The sequence below is a fragment of the Solanum dulcamara genome, chromosome 9, assembly GCF_947179165.1.
Source record: "Solanum dulcamara chromosome 9, daSolDulc1.2, whole genome shotgun sequence".
Lineage (NCBI taxonomy): Eukaryota > Viridiplantae > Streptophyta > Magnoliopsida > Solanales > Solanaceae > Solanum > Solanum dulcamara.
Genome location: NC_077245.1, coordinates 12,086,692 through 12,099,878, shown reverse-complemented (window position 1 = coordinate 12,099,878; position 13,187 = coordinate 12,086,692). Strand labels below are relative to the sequence as shown.

At 28.3% G+C, this 13,187-nt stretch overlaps 1 protein-coding gene across 1 annotated transcript; it reads left to right on the top strand.

Moving 5' to 3' along the window:
• Positions 1 to 6,113: 6,113 nt before the first annotated feature.
• LOC129904380 (ethylene-responsive transcription factor ABR1-like) lies at positions 6,114 to 8,415 on the top strand. Its single transcript, XM_055979947.1, has 2 exons — positions 6,114 to 7,049; positions 7,370 to 8,415. The coding sequence occupies exons 1-2, from the start codon at positions 6,533 to 6,535 to the stop codon at positions 8,203 to 8,205; spliced, it is 1,353 nt and encodes a 450-aa protein (XP_055835922.1). The 5' UTR covers positions 6,114 to 6,532; the 3' UTR covers positions 8,206 to 8,415.
• Positions 8,416 to 13,187: the final 4,772 nt, after the last annotated feature.

Genomic DNA, 13,187 nt, shown 5'->3' with positions numbered 1-13,187 from the left:
TGAGAGAAGAAATTCAACGTTATTTATTCACTAATACAATCTCAACCAAAAAGAATATTAAAATTTAAATCTCTATCAATAATAGTTACTTAGCTTTTGATCAGTTGCCCTTGATAGTCAGTTGGTTCGCCAATTACATGTACATATAAGCTTTTCAATTTAAATGTATTTAACATTACATGAGATTTAACTTTAGATAACATAAAAACACGACAAACCCCAGTACTATATGAAGAAAATGAATATTATGTTTAACTTAAAAGTTAAAATTTAATTCATTAGGTAAATGATTATTCAATATCATATAAGAGGGTAGCGACTCAATCTTTTAATCACTATCAACAATGTAACAATCCTTTTTTTTTCTTCTTTTTCTTATACAAAAGGTGGTTATTACCGTAAGGTATTTTCCTACCAATAAAGATTAGTCAACCAACTTAATTAAACAATCCCACAGCACAGATATGGTACAAATTCGTTTATGAACATGAACTTTTCAGAAAGAAGGTGACCTAGAAGCTTCTGTTCATTTCTTTTAATAATAAATTGGAGGCAAGAAAAACTCTCATCAACAAAATAAAAATTCATATAGTTAACTAACCGAGCTATTCAAATTATCCGATCTAGAAGTTACTACTAAGAAGTGATTCATTTCTCATGTATAAGTAATATTATAAATCCTCAAATATTCATTAACTAACCTTTGATTCTTCAAAATCCTTCAGCATATATTATATTTCCAAAGTTAATAATATAATGAGTAGAAACATAAGACCCAATATCGTGTCATGATAGTGAATTTGATGCAACTATTCTTATGAAATTCATTAAAATTAGTAATTTTTTATCTTAATATTCAACATATTTATAATCACAAAATTTAAAAAATATTTCAACATATTATACATATCTTTGATTTAAAATCAAATTTTTAAAATTTTATTTTATTTTTTAAAATTTCATGCAGAATAAAATTAAGATACTAAAATTGAGGCAGAGCAATAAATTTTACCTTATGAATACAAGATTTACATTAGAAGCTATCATTCAATCATTAGGTGTGAGAAAAATCTTATCTTTTTCCCAAAATCGTACAAAAAAGGTAGATTTTTGTGTTACATCACTCTTATTATAAATCGTAGAAAATCCAAAAAAGAAAAAAGATGCCTCTAAATTCTAATCCTCGAAAATATGGATTTGCTATTGAATTTTAGTGTGAAATTTAAGTCACTATATATTATACCAAAACAAGTAGAGGAACAAATCTGAAAGATCTAATTTTTATCCAACAAATCTGAAGATTGGATAACCGTGAAGAAATATTATTCTCAACGTCTACATCATTAACATATATATATATAATCTTCTAACAATATATATATCCTTTTAATTTGTTTTGTCTTTTTCCTGAAATTGTGAGATATAGCTTCAATTTCTTCCTCAAAAGTGTTTGTTCTTCCAAAATACAAATTAAAGAATCAAGCATTTGAATAATTATCATTATTTGATTTGACTGGAGATTATTATCTTTTGCTTTATTGCCAACTATAAAAATATTCAATTTGTAATTTTTGCAAACCTAATAATTATTCAATTGTTTAACAATATAAACTTTGACCCAAAGCTGAAGTCAAAGCTAACAATGCTAATTATTAATGACTTAGGGACTAGGGAAACTATAATTATTGAGTTCAATTCATATTTTCACCAAAAAAACAAAAAAAAATCAATAAATTTTATATTTAGAACACAATTCCCAAAAGTATAAAGTTTCTAGTTCAATCCGCTTATGCGGTTTTGGGTTGTTTGACTTGAAAATAAGTTATGGTCTTGTGAAATAAGTTATGTTAATGATTGATTATTTTGATACTAATTTTTATTTTGAGTATTTAGTTTGTTATATTAAAAATAATATGTATTATTATATTATATAACTTTTTAGAAAGAAGTTTTTTGTTTATAAAATACTAGTCACGATATCCTATTAAAAGGGATTGAGGGACATTAAGAATATTTTTGTTATTTTTTTTAGATAATTGATTTTGATACTATTATTTCATCCTCCCACAGGAATAACTTATTCCTCTATTAACCACTAGTTCTCATATAAATTATCTTAAGATTAGAAACCAAAAAAGGATAAGACAATACTATAGACATGAAATCAAATCATGATTTAAAATCAAGTTAATTTGAAGTTAAAATTTTATTTGAAAATGCAATTTGAATTTCTTAAATTGTATTTAATTCTTATAAAATAAAATTTCATAATTTGTAAAAATTATTAAAAGTTTCACAACTCTTATTCAATCTTACAAATTAAATAAATCATTGATCATAAATAGAGTATCGAAATATTTTAAGGGCCACACGAATTTATAAATCACAACTCTTATTCAATCTTACAAATTAAATAAATCATTGATCATAAATAGAGTATCGAAATATTTTAAGGGCCACACGAATTTATAAATCACATATATATATATATACTTATATATATATATATATATATATGATTACATATTATTACAAATTTCAAATACATTACAAGTTTACATCAATGCGCTGGCTGAACAAATGAACAATACAGTAGTAACTAGTAACTACATATTCTTTGATAAAATCATATCACATAGGCAGTTCGAGCATGGACAGGAGGGAGTTGGACATATCGGAAACTATCCGAACGTGAGACAAGAGCGCCTTCAACCATACCCGCATCCAACCATGGGGGCAGGTACGCTCTAAGAACTCAAGTTCTGTTCTTAGTGCCAGGTGCAATAAGTACGCCATTTCCAAGCGTCCTTGTGAAGCGTGCGTCATCTCTTGTCTGAATTGAAGGCATCTCAATTACTACGTTCTATTATCCCTTAAATAGTTAAAGGGTCCTTTGGTTTTCGTATTCCGATCAAAAACTTTATTTCTTAAAAGGATTAAATCCTTTTCCTCTCAATGACAGATTCGAGAACAAATACACATTCTCGTGATTTGTATCCAAAGGTCACTTAGACATTGAAAAATTGGATTATGAAATTGCGAAACATAATTTTTGAATTGGATCAATACTTCCAATTGAATAAGTATGAATAAAGGATCCATGGATGAAGATAGAAAGTTGATTTCTAATCGTAACTAAATCTTCAAGTTTTTATTTGTAAAGAAGAAAGTGAAGCAAAATAGCTTGCTTCTTATTGATTCTCTCTCAAACGATTTAACGATTTAGTTACCTCTGAGAAAAAGAGAGGACTTCTTCTTATTCCCAGGAGAAAGCTCTTTCTTATCGAGATTTATCTATCGATATTGAGATTAAATAGAAAATGTCATAGAATGATCACAGAAACTTCATCTTGCTATTCTCTCAAGGATTCACATCTATTAATGAGATTTCGAGTGCTGGGGGGAGAAAGTTCCATAATGAAATTGTGCTTCTTCTACCCATCTCGATCAAAAGCCCCTTCTTTCCTCGTCCGAGGGACTTTTTCTTTAGAATTTCTTAATAGAAAGAGGAAATCCGCTGTTCGGAAGAGAATACAAATAATCTCTTCATATCGAATATATATTTTTTTTTGTAAAATTTAAAATTATGAAATTCTTCTCATAAATATAAACTTATAAATCAAACTTTATATCTAAAAAAAATAAAAATTAAATCACAGTTTAAAAATTTATATTCTACTTTTTGAAAATTTCAACAAACACTGATTTAAAATCACGCTCCAAAATTCCATTGCCAACATCAACTAAATTTTCATCTCAAGTCTATACAGAGTAGTCCAACACACCAAACGACCCCTACATGTCGGTGAACTATATATGTTTATTTTCGTTTCAAAATTATGTATATGCATAAATAAGGAATTACGAATATTAATTTGAAGGATTTAGTTAGTGTTTGATCTCAATTTTCTAATTATTTTTAATGAAGTTTTAGTGAAATTTCATCATATCTTTGATCATAAAATTTCTCAAAAATATTTGACTGTTTCAAAAAATATTATTTTATACCAATAAGTTTTAAAAATACCATAAGTTTGTATTATTATTTTATAATTATCATGTTTCGTTAAAAAAAACTTATAACACAATTAACAACATAAGTTATTTTTGAATGAAGTTTTGGTGAAATTTCATCATATATTTGACCATAAATTTTCTAAAAAATATTTGAATGTTTCAAAAAATATTATTTTATACCCATAAGTTTGTATTATCATTTTATAATTGACATGTTTCGTTAAAAAAAACTTATAACATAATTAACAACAATCAACAGCAACAAAATAACACTATGGGCAAGAGCAATACATTAATCGCATTAAAAAAAAAATCCTGTCACTCAATTTTTTTTTCCGAAGGAGAAAGCAACAAACTATTCTATTATTAATAGATAGAGATATTATTTAGTAGTATTTGGGATAATTTTCAAATTTTTAAAATTTTTCAAATATTAGAACATGACCCAAATTCTAATTTTTTTTAAAACTTAAAAATTTAAAATGTTTATCAAATAATAATAAATTATATAATCAAATATTAATTCTTAATTTATTTTAATAATTCTCAAAAACTATTTGGGGCGAAACGCACGTTAGTATAAAAGGAATTCAATGAACCAAATTAAGATTGGGTAAGAAGCACCCAAAAATGAAAAGCAAAAGAAGTCAAGTCGAAGATGAACTCCTTATCCTTTCTCTTTCTATAAACCGACAAATCCAAAGATTCATATAATTTCACCATTAATTATCAGTCAAACTATGTGAACATAACTTCATGCTCGCCTACTCCATGTTTTTCTTTTTGGGCAAGCATCAAAACGTTTTTTAAAAAAATATATTTTTTCCTTATTTAATTATTTTCCCTCCATTATTATTCTTTTAATTATTTTTAAATCAATCTATTAAAAAATATAAATAGTCAAGAACATCATTAAATGAAGAATAACTACACAAAAATTTCAACAATTCTAAAAAAACATTTTAATATATTATTAATATTTTCATAAAATTCAAAACTCTCATCCACTTCATAAAACTTCTTATCCAAGACATATAAAATAAGCATGTTCTTATTTATCATTTCTTCTGTTCTAAGTTATATGTTTAGCCCATTTCAAAAAAGAATTTTTATCTATTTTGATAATTCTTTAATTTTAATTTTACTCTTGATATATTTGAATAATTAAAGAATATTTTAATATATTTTCATATTTTTAGTTTTGAAACACATAATTCAAAATAATTTTTTTCTTTCTTTAATTCTATTTTAACCAATTTAAAAAGGAATAATTCTTCTATTTTATATTACTTGATCTCTGTTGACCTGATACATTCTCTTAAAAAAACTTCAATTAGAAGTATATTTAACTAAATTAATTTTATTGATAATATTTTAAAATTTAAATTTAACCAGTACTAATAATTATTTAATATTAGAAATAATAAAGAAAAAAAATAAAAAGCTGCTTAATTTGCTAAAATGAATAAGCAGAATGAATGATCTATTCTTTTAGTAGAGAGACTAACACCTTATTTGAATGGTTGTTATCCATTGTATTGTATTGTTAGTTTAAATATAATATTTATTTGATATTAAATTTTATTATATCGTATTATTTAAATTTATTGATAGATAACGATGAAAAATTCTATTTTGTGTAACGATCGATTTAATGTGATCACGTCCTTACCTTAATATTTTTTTCTCATTTTGTCTTTATTTATTATTCAATAATTGTATTTCATTATTTACTTTATATTTTCATAGTATTTCTATTCCGTGCCCTACTTTCAAATTGTTAATAGATAACATTTGACAAGTGAGGCTTGCTCAGTTGGTTAAGCACCTCCACCCACGACCGGTAGGTCCTGGGTTCGAATCACATTGGAGGGGAAGTGTGGAAACACTATAAATCCTCCAAAATGGGGGGTAAAAAAAAAATAAAAAAAATAGATAACATTTTATAATAACAAAGATAATATAATATATCCATTAAAACAGCACAATACGATATAATATAATCTAATATATTACGAAACAAAACCTAAGCATCATCACCGAACAAAGCGTAAGTAAAATGAAATTGAAAGAGCACATAGATGAAAAAAGAAAAATTAAAGTGGGAAGTGATTAACATTAAATTTTGTGCAAATCTATAAGAAGAAAGTAGCTCCAAATTTAGATACTATCAAACTGTAGCATTGACGGCTGTTCAAGTATAAATTTTCCTCCTCCTTATAAACCCCCCGTCTTCTGTATTGTCAGTTGGAAAGGGAAATTTTTGTCCGATTGAAGATCTTCTCTTAGGTATACATACATACAGTTGCTCCAAATCTTCAGATATAGCTGATGAATTGAGTACTTAATAGATCAACAAACCAATTAATTAACCTATCAATTCACAAAGATTTTCAAAGTCGGTGATTTTGGATTCATTATAAAGTGTTTTTCTTCTTCTTTTTCAATGAAAAGGTGAAAAGGGTGTCCATATTTCTTGTTTTCTTGAAAATTTGGGGTGTTGTATCAGTCGTACATGTGCTTATTAAAGGTGGCGAACCCAGGAGATTCCGGCGAGTATGACAGAGTTCCGTCGACAGCAGGTGATTCAGAAACTACAACCACTGAAGGAATTCCTCAGACGCATGAACAATCACAATCGTTCGAAGAAATGTTACAGCAACAAATACAGCAAGAAACAGAGTATCTGATGCCGACATATGCAAATCCGATGTATACAGGGTACAGTCAGTCTAGGGATATGTCAGCAATGGTGACGGCGTTAACACACGTCGTTTCCGGTCGGAGACAGGAAGAGTGGAGTTACAGGCCGGAAATTAGCGGTGTTACGACGTCGTTTGGTGGTGGCGGTGGTGGTGGTTCGGGGACTATTTATTCGCCGAATTCGCCGTCTTCTTCGAGTTCAGGATCATGGGCTGGACAGAAAAGAAGACGTGATCAAGAAGAAAGTGTTACTGGAGAACAAGCTCAAAGGGGTTATGGAGGTTTTGGAGAATTTAGAAGTGGAGAATCATCTTCCTCTGTTAAACCTGGTTCGTATTAATACTTTCAACTAATTAAATACTCTGCTCTTAAATACTTTTCATTCTTTTTTATGCAGTTAATTTTAATCTTCTCTCCTTTCTTAATCTTACCAAAATTTTCATAATTTTTTTCTCTTATTTTCTATTTCTTGTTTTCCCAGTTCGGCTTCTTGTTCTGGATTTCCGTCCTATTTTCTTTCTTTAGTTCTTTTGTATTGTCGCATCTTCTTGGAAGATGTAAACAGTGGATTAAAAATTTTGTATTGATTTATTTTGACTTTGTTAAACTCAATTTTGATTCAATATCATTTTCTAATTGCTTCTCCCAGAAGAAGCTACAAGCCAGGCAGCAGCACAAACGACCACCGCTGCAACGAGTGCAGCGGAGACACCAGCGCAACCAGGTGAAGAAACAGGGGAAAGGAAGAGGAGATACAGAGGAGTAAGACAAAGGCCATGGGGAAAATGGGCAGCAGAGATAAGAGATCCACACAAAGCAGCAAGAGTTTGGTTAGGCACATTTGATACAGCAGAAGCAGCCGCTAGAGCTTATGATGAAGCCGCTCTTAGATTCAGAGGAAACAGAGCTAAACTCAATTTCCCTGAAAACGTCAGATTATTACCACCACAACAACAACAACAACCCACAACAAGATTAGCCATTTCAACCTCTTCCTCATCAGCAACAGCACCAACAGCTTCGCGATTCCAATTAATGTCTGCAACTCCATCACCATCACCGTCACCGTCACCGTCACCATTTCTTCAATTTTATGATCAACCTCAACATCAGCAGCAGCAACAGCAGTTTTTTCAGAGTTCAGAAATGGCTAGAGATTATTGGGGATACTCACAATTACTTCAAAATCCAATAGATTTCCGTGGACAACAACAATCTTCATCTTTGTTAGAACAAATGTTATTAGCTTCATCATTGGGAGTGTTGCATTCACATACATTTCCTTCTTCTTCATCTTCCTCATTAGCAACCTCAGCAGCTTCTTCCACTTCTTCCCCTGCATATCCCCTGTTTTACTCTGCTCAACAATCACGCTTCTTTCAGCCACAAACTCATCAAAATCAAGGCAATACCAGCAGCACCAGCTCCAATTTTCCTCCACCTTTTTGTACTAGTTCCGGCCACTACCCACCTTCTTCTAGCTAATTTTCATACTTGTTACTTTTTTTAATTTTATTTTTTTATTTTACATATATATTTTTTTTCAAAAAAATTAAATAAGAGTCGTATCCTTTTTTTGTTTGTTTTGTTGTTGGGATTTTGGTTTTTTGATTTTCTTTTATTTTGCATTTAGAAGAGATAAGATTTGATATGATTTTTTCGTCCTTAATCATGAACTGAGATTTCAGATTTGAACCTTGAATCTTGAGTATAAAAAAAATTAATTTTCAACTATTTTTTAATTTTTATTGCATAAATAAACACTTAAATTTATATATTGTTAAATAAATAGACATATATTTTATGTGATATTTTACGTCTATTATATTACATAGAATGCTTGTCTATTTTATTTAATTTTATACAAAATTTTTGTTAAACAAATAGACACATATATTTTATGTGATATTTTACGTTTACTATGTTACATAGAATACTTGTCTATTTTATTTAATTTTATACAAAAATTAAGTGTATTCGTGTATCAAAAATTGAAAGACATGTATTAATAGAATGCTTGTCTATTTTATTTAATTTTATACAAAATTTAAGTGTATTCGTGTATATCAAAAATTGAAAGACATGTATTAAGGGATATGTTTATGCATTATGAAGGGAAAAAATAGGACATAGGCAGTCACTATTAGAGATCCCTATTAGTGGCATTTTTAGTTTTGTCCTTGTTTGAAGGATAGATGGTTTATACTCAAAGTACAATGCAAGAAGAATAAATACAAAGAGAAGCATATGTTGGTTTTCATATTTTGTATGTGATACCCTACAAATCAGAAATGTTTTTGTGAATTTTTTGATGATTCACCAAAGAATATTGCAGAGATCATCCAACTTGTGGTGTTGTCTATTCTTCTTTATTTTTCAGCTTTGCAAGCTACCATCACATTCAATTACTGACAATTCTAATGGTGTTGATGATCTTTGTGACTGAAATTGTTTTAATTATTTTTGAAAACTTGTTCCTTTATATGGACCAATGCTTTTATCTTATAGTGAATCCATCTGTTATGTTATCCTAGATCCAATATCGTCAATTTTTCTTTTGTTAATTAAATGTAGTTTTGGTTTAAATTATTAGAGAATCATGTTAGTCTTAATCCAAACATAGTTTAGGTGTTTAGAAAGTGGAATATTAATAGTATATAGAAAGAGAAAAAAACACCTGAAGATATAATGATGTAAATAATAATAAGAAATTGTATTGACAAAAATACCTAGAGGTCCCTCATATTCCTTTTCTGCTAATTAAAATAGAGAGTATTTTTATAAACAATATTTGTCATTCTTAAAAATTATGCATGATATGTTATTATTAACTTTTAATACAATAAACTGAACCGTTAATAAAAATTAATACCATCCGAGCAAACCAAACGACTCCTAAAAGTATTAGCCAATGGATTTTGATTAGATAGAGTTGTGACAACGTAAACATCCCTTAGGTTGTTGCTATCTATTGATGTTTACTAGTACCTCGTAAACAAAGCGTGAAAGAATGAGATTCTTGTATCACCTTTAATTATCATCTTCATCTTCTATTATTTTGTATTCATTCTTTTTGTATCTTTGTGGGTTTATTTGGATGATCTAATCACGCTATGCATAAATTACTAATCAAGGCTCCACATGACATCTTGTCACTTAGTTCTTGGATAGCAACTCAGAGGTGGTCTTCCAACGTTTCTTTTTAATACACGTAGGGGCATCAAAATCAACCCATAAAATCATTATTCGTCTAATTTATCTATGTTTGGATGGATTAATAACTCACTTATATTTTTATTAATTAGCTCATTTTGACTTGTTCAGCATGAATTTTTTTGTCTAAATATTAATGATATATTTTTTTTATAGTCATAATATAAGAAAAAAAGTTTTATTAGATACTCAAACAAATTATAAGAAGACAAACTTTGACTTGAATTTAAAAATTAGTAAGAATTGTGCGAGTTAAGTAATGGACCCAATTTTTAGCTCATTTTAGTCCAACCCACTTTAGCTCAATTAACATTTAAACGGGTCAAGGACTCACCCATTTATTAACTCTAACTCATTTTAATATGCACAATTTCAGTCCACTCCGCCAATTTGACACCCTAAATATACACATTATTGTTTTCTTTTCTCTAACCATTCGGGGTGCCATGAAATATTGCTCATGAATTCAAATATGCTTAATAAACTATTTATTATAAGAATTTTTAGCGTTTCTTACCAATGAAAACGTCATTTTCAATGACAAAAAGACGTTATTCAGGTGATAAATATTTTCTACCTTTATTAAAACAATTAGTGTGGTGCACAAAATTGTGCTAAAAACAATTATGATACGCATTCTAATTTATCAAATTCATCACTTGATTATGATTGATCAATGTGTGTTCTTACCATAATTGAGTAATTAATCATGATATATTAACGTGATTTAGACATACTAAATTGGTTCAGATAATTAAATCTTTAGTCCAGCAATCCCCCCCCCCCCCCCCCCCACACACACACAATAAAAGGTTAGTAGCACAGAATTGACACGATTTTTATATTTTTTATGGCTATCCAAGAATGAAAGAGAGATTTGTGTTTATGTATTATAGGGTGTGTTTGGTATGACTTAATTATTTTTATTAATTTATTATTTGCTTAAATTCTTTTACAGTGTTTATTGTGGTCTTATTTTTCACAATATATGGAGCAAAACGTTTTACGCTATTTACATTTCTTCTCACACAATACTTATTTATAACATCATACTTGCTTTTCATTGACATATTATAAGTGTATTTCTCTGTGTCAATATTATTATTGATCATATTTTCTCTCTTCTTCACACGCAATTTGGTGTTTTTTGTGCTTGTTTCAACATAAAAGTAATTATACTAGAGTTAAGTAATGTGCTAGTTAATATATATTACTAAGTAATCTGATAAAAATAATTGGCTAAATATATCTGCAGACCTAAACTCAGGGTGTTTCTACCTTACTAGAAACAAAGACTTTTTCAACATGAATCAATGAAAAAATTCTGCTATAATCCATTCATTTTCATTAAACCAGCTCAGTGGAAATATATATGATGAAAAACAAATTCTCATTAAAATACTGATAGACTTTTTAATTTTTGTGTGAAAACACTAGTAATTATTTTTATTTATCAATAATTCATTCTATCTATGAAAATAGTTTTCGAACAATTTTCAATCAAAAAGTTCAATAAAAAAAAATACTCCACTATTTCTTTAGTAGTGCTATTAAGCACTTACAGTATTCGAAAGCTGTACCAGTTAGGTTGGACTTTATTATATCTACGTTTAATACTGGAAAGACACCTAGCCTTAATAATTACATCTATGTACATCAATATAACTTTATGAGACATCCGTATAAATGATTTTAGTACTCTTTGAACAAAATGATCATAGAGAGGCACTGACTTTTATTTACACTTAATTAGGTGGTGAATTTAGCCAGGTTATTTATTGGAATGTCTATATACATTTTGAACACTTAAATTATTAAGCCAAACAAAAGTTCATCTCAAGTCATTTTCTTTCCACTTTTGAAGTAAGGTACACATGACTCACGATTAATTAAAGTCTTCAAAAAATGTATCAATACCTAAAACTAACAAGTGACAATTGATAGTGAAATGCGACAATTTAGCCAAAACATTTGGATAGTTGATTACTTCAAGAAATGATTCCTTTGTTGCCATCCCAAAATATATTTTTATTCTCTAAGCGCGAATTCAAGATTTAAAATTTATAAATTTTTATAATAATTTAAAATTAATATACAATAAAAATTAAATAAATAATAAAACATAGGATAAAATTTGAACAAAACTATTGAATTTTCGTAAATCCTCGTGTTAGGTCCGCTCCTCTGCTTATTCTCTTTAGAAAAGTACAGTTCTAAGTGTCGGATATTCGTGTAATTAAATTTTTAAAAAACATTATAGAATAAAAGATATAATAAAGTCCTCTTTAAATGTACGACATGTTTCTGTAGAAACTATTTTTTTAAAGAAAAATCGTGTTAAGGGCTCAATTAAGAATTGTTTTATTCTCTCTATTTAGCCGTTCAAATAAATATTTTTATTTATAACACAGTGGGTAATGGCTCCAAACATAAAGTTAATTAAGCTCAATACTTTATATTTCTTTTTTCGTTTTTGCATTTATGATTCTTTTTTTTTTTGTAACAAAGGTAATTTTCGTTCTGATGATGTTTTCTCTTCTGGTCTCTAATCTCCATCACCTAAAAGTGAAAAAAGCAATGCATGTAATCATCTTGCACTTTTATGTAACTTTTTTTTTTGGAATACCTCGAATTGTGACATTTTGTTCATATTACTCGACCTTATTACTAGGGCTGTATAGGGCAAACCGATAAACCGCATCAAATCGACAAATCGAACCAAATCGAAAAAAAATCCGACTAGTGGTTTGGTGTTTGGAAAAAAACCCTCGACCATTATAGGGTTGGTTTGGTTTTAACTAAAAAAAGTCAAACCGAATCCAAACCGACCCGATTATAGATATACTACTTTTAAATTATGTTATACATAAAAATATTTATTAAAATGTAATTTATAAATATATTTTTAAAAATTTTCATAATTTTTGTTTTCTTTCTTACATTTAGATTTGAACTTGAGAAGCTCATCTAAATAATATACAAAAAAAGCTCATCTTATAAAGTTATATTATAAAGTTAAAACTTCAAACAGTGTTCTGCCTCCATCTTTTATGTTGATATTTTGTATTAGAACTCTTTTTAAGAAGCACTGCTCTGTGCTTTTTATTAGATATTATGAAAAATACGAGAAACTCGAAAAAATCCGAAAACCTCCCAAAAAACCGAAAAATTCGAGAAAAATTGATATCGAAAAACCTGACTTTTATTGGTTTGGTTTGGTTTATAGATTTTATAATGCAACACAAATGGTTTGG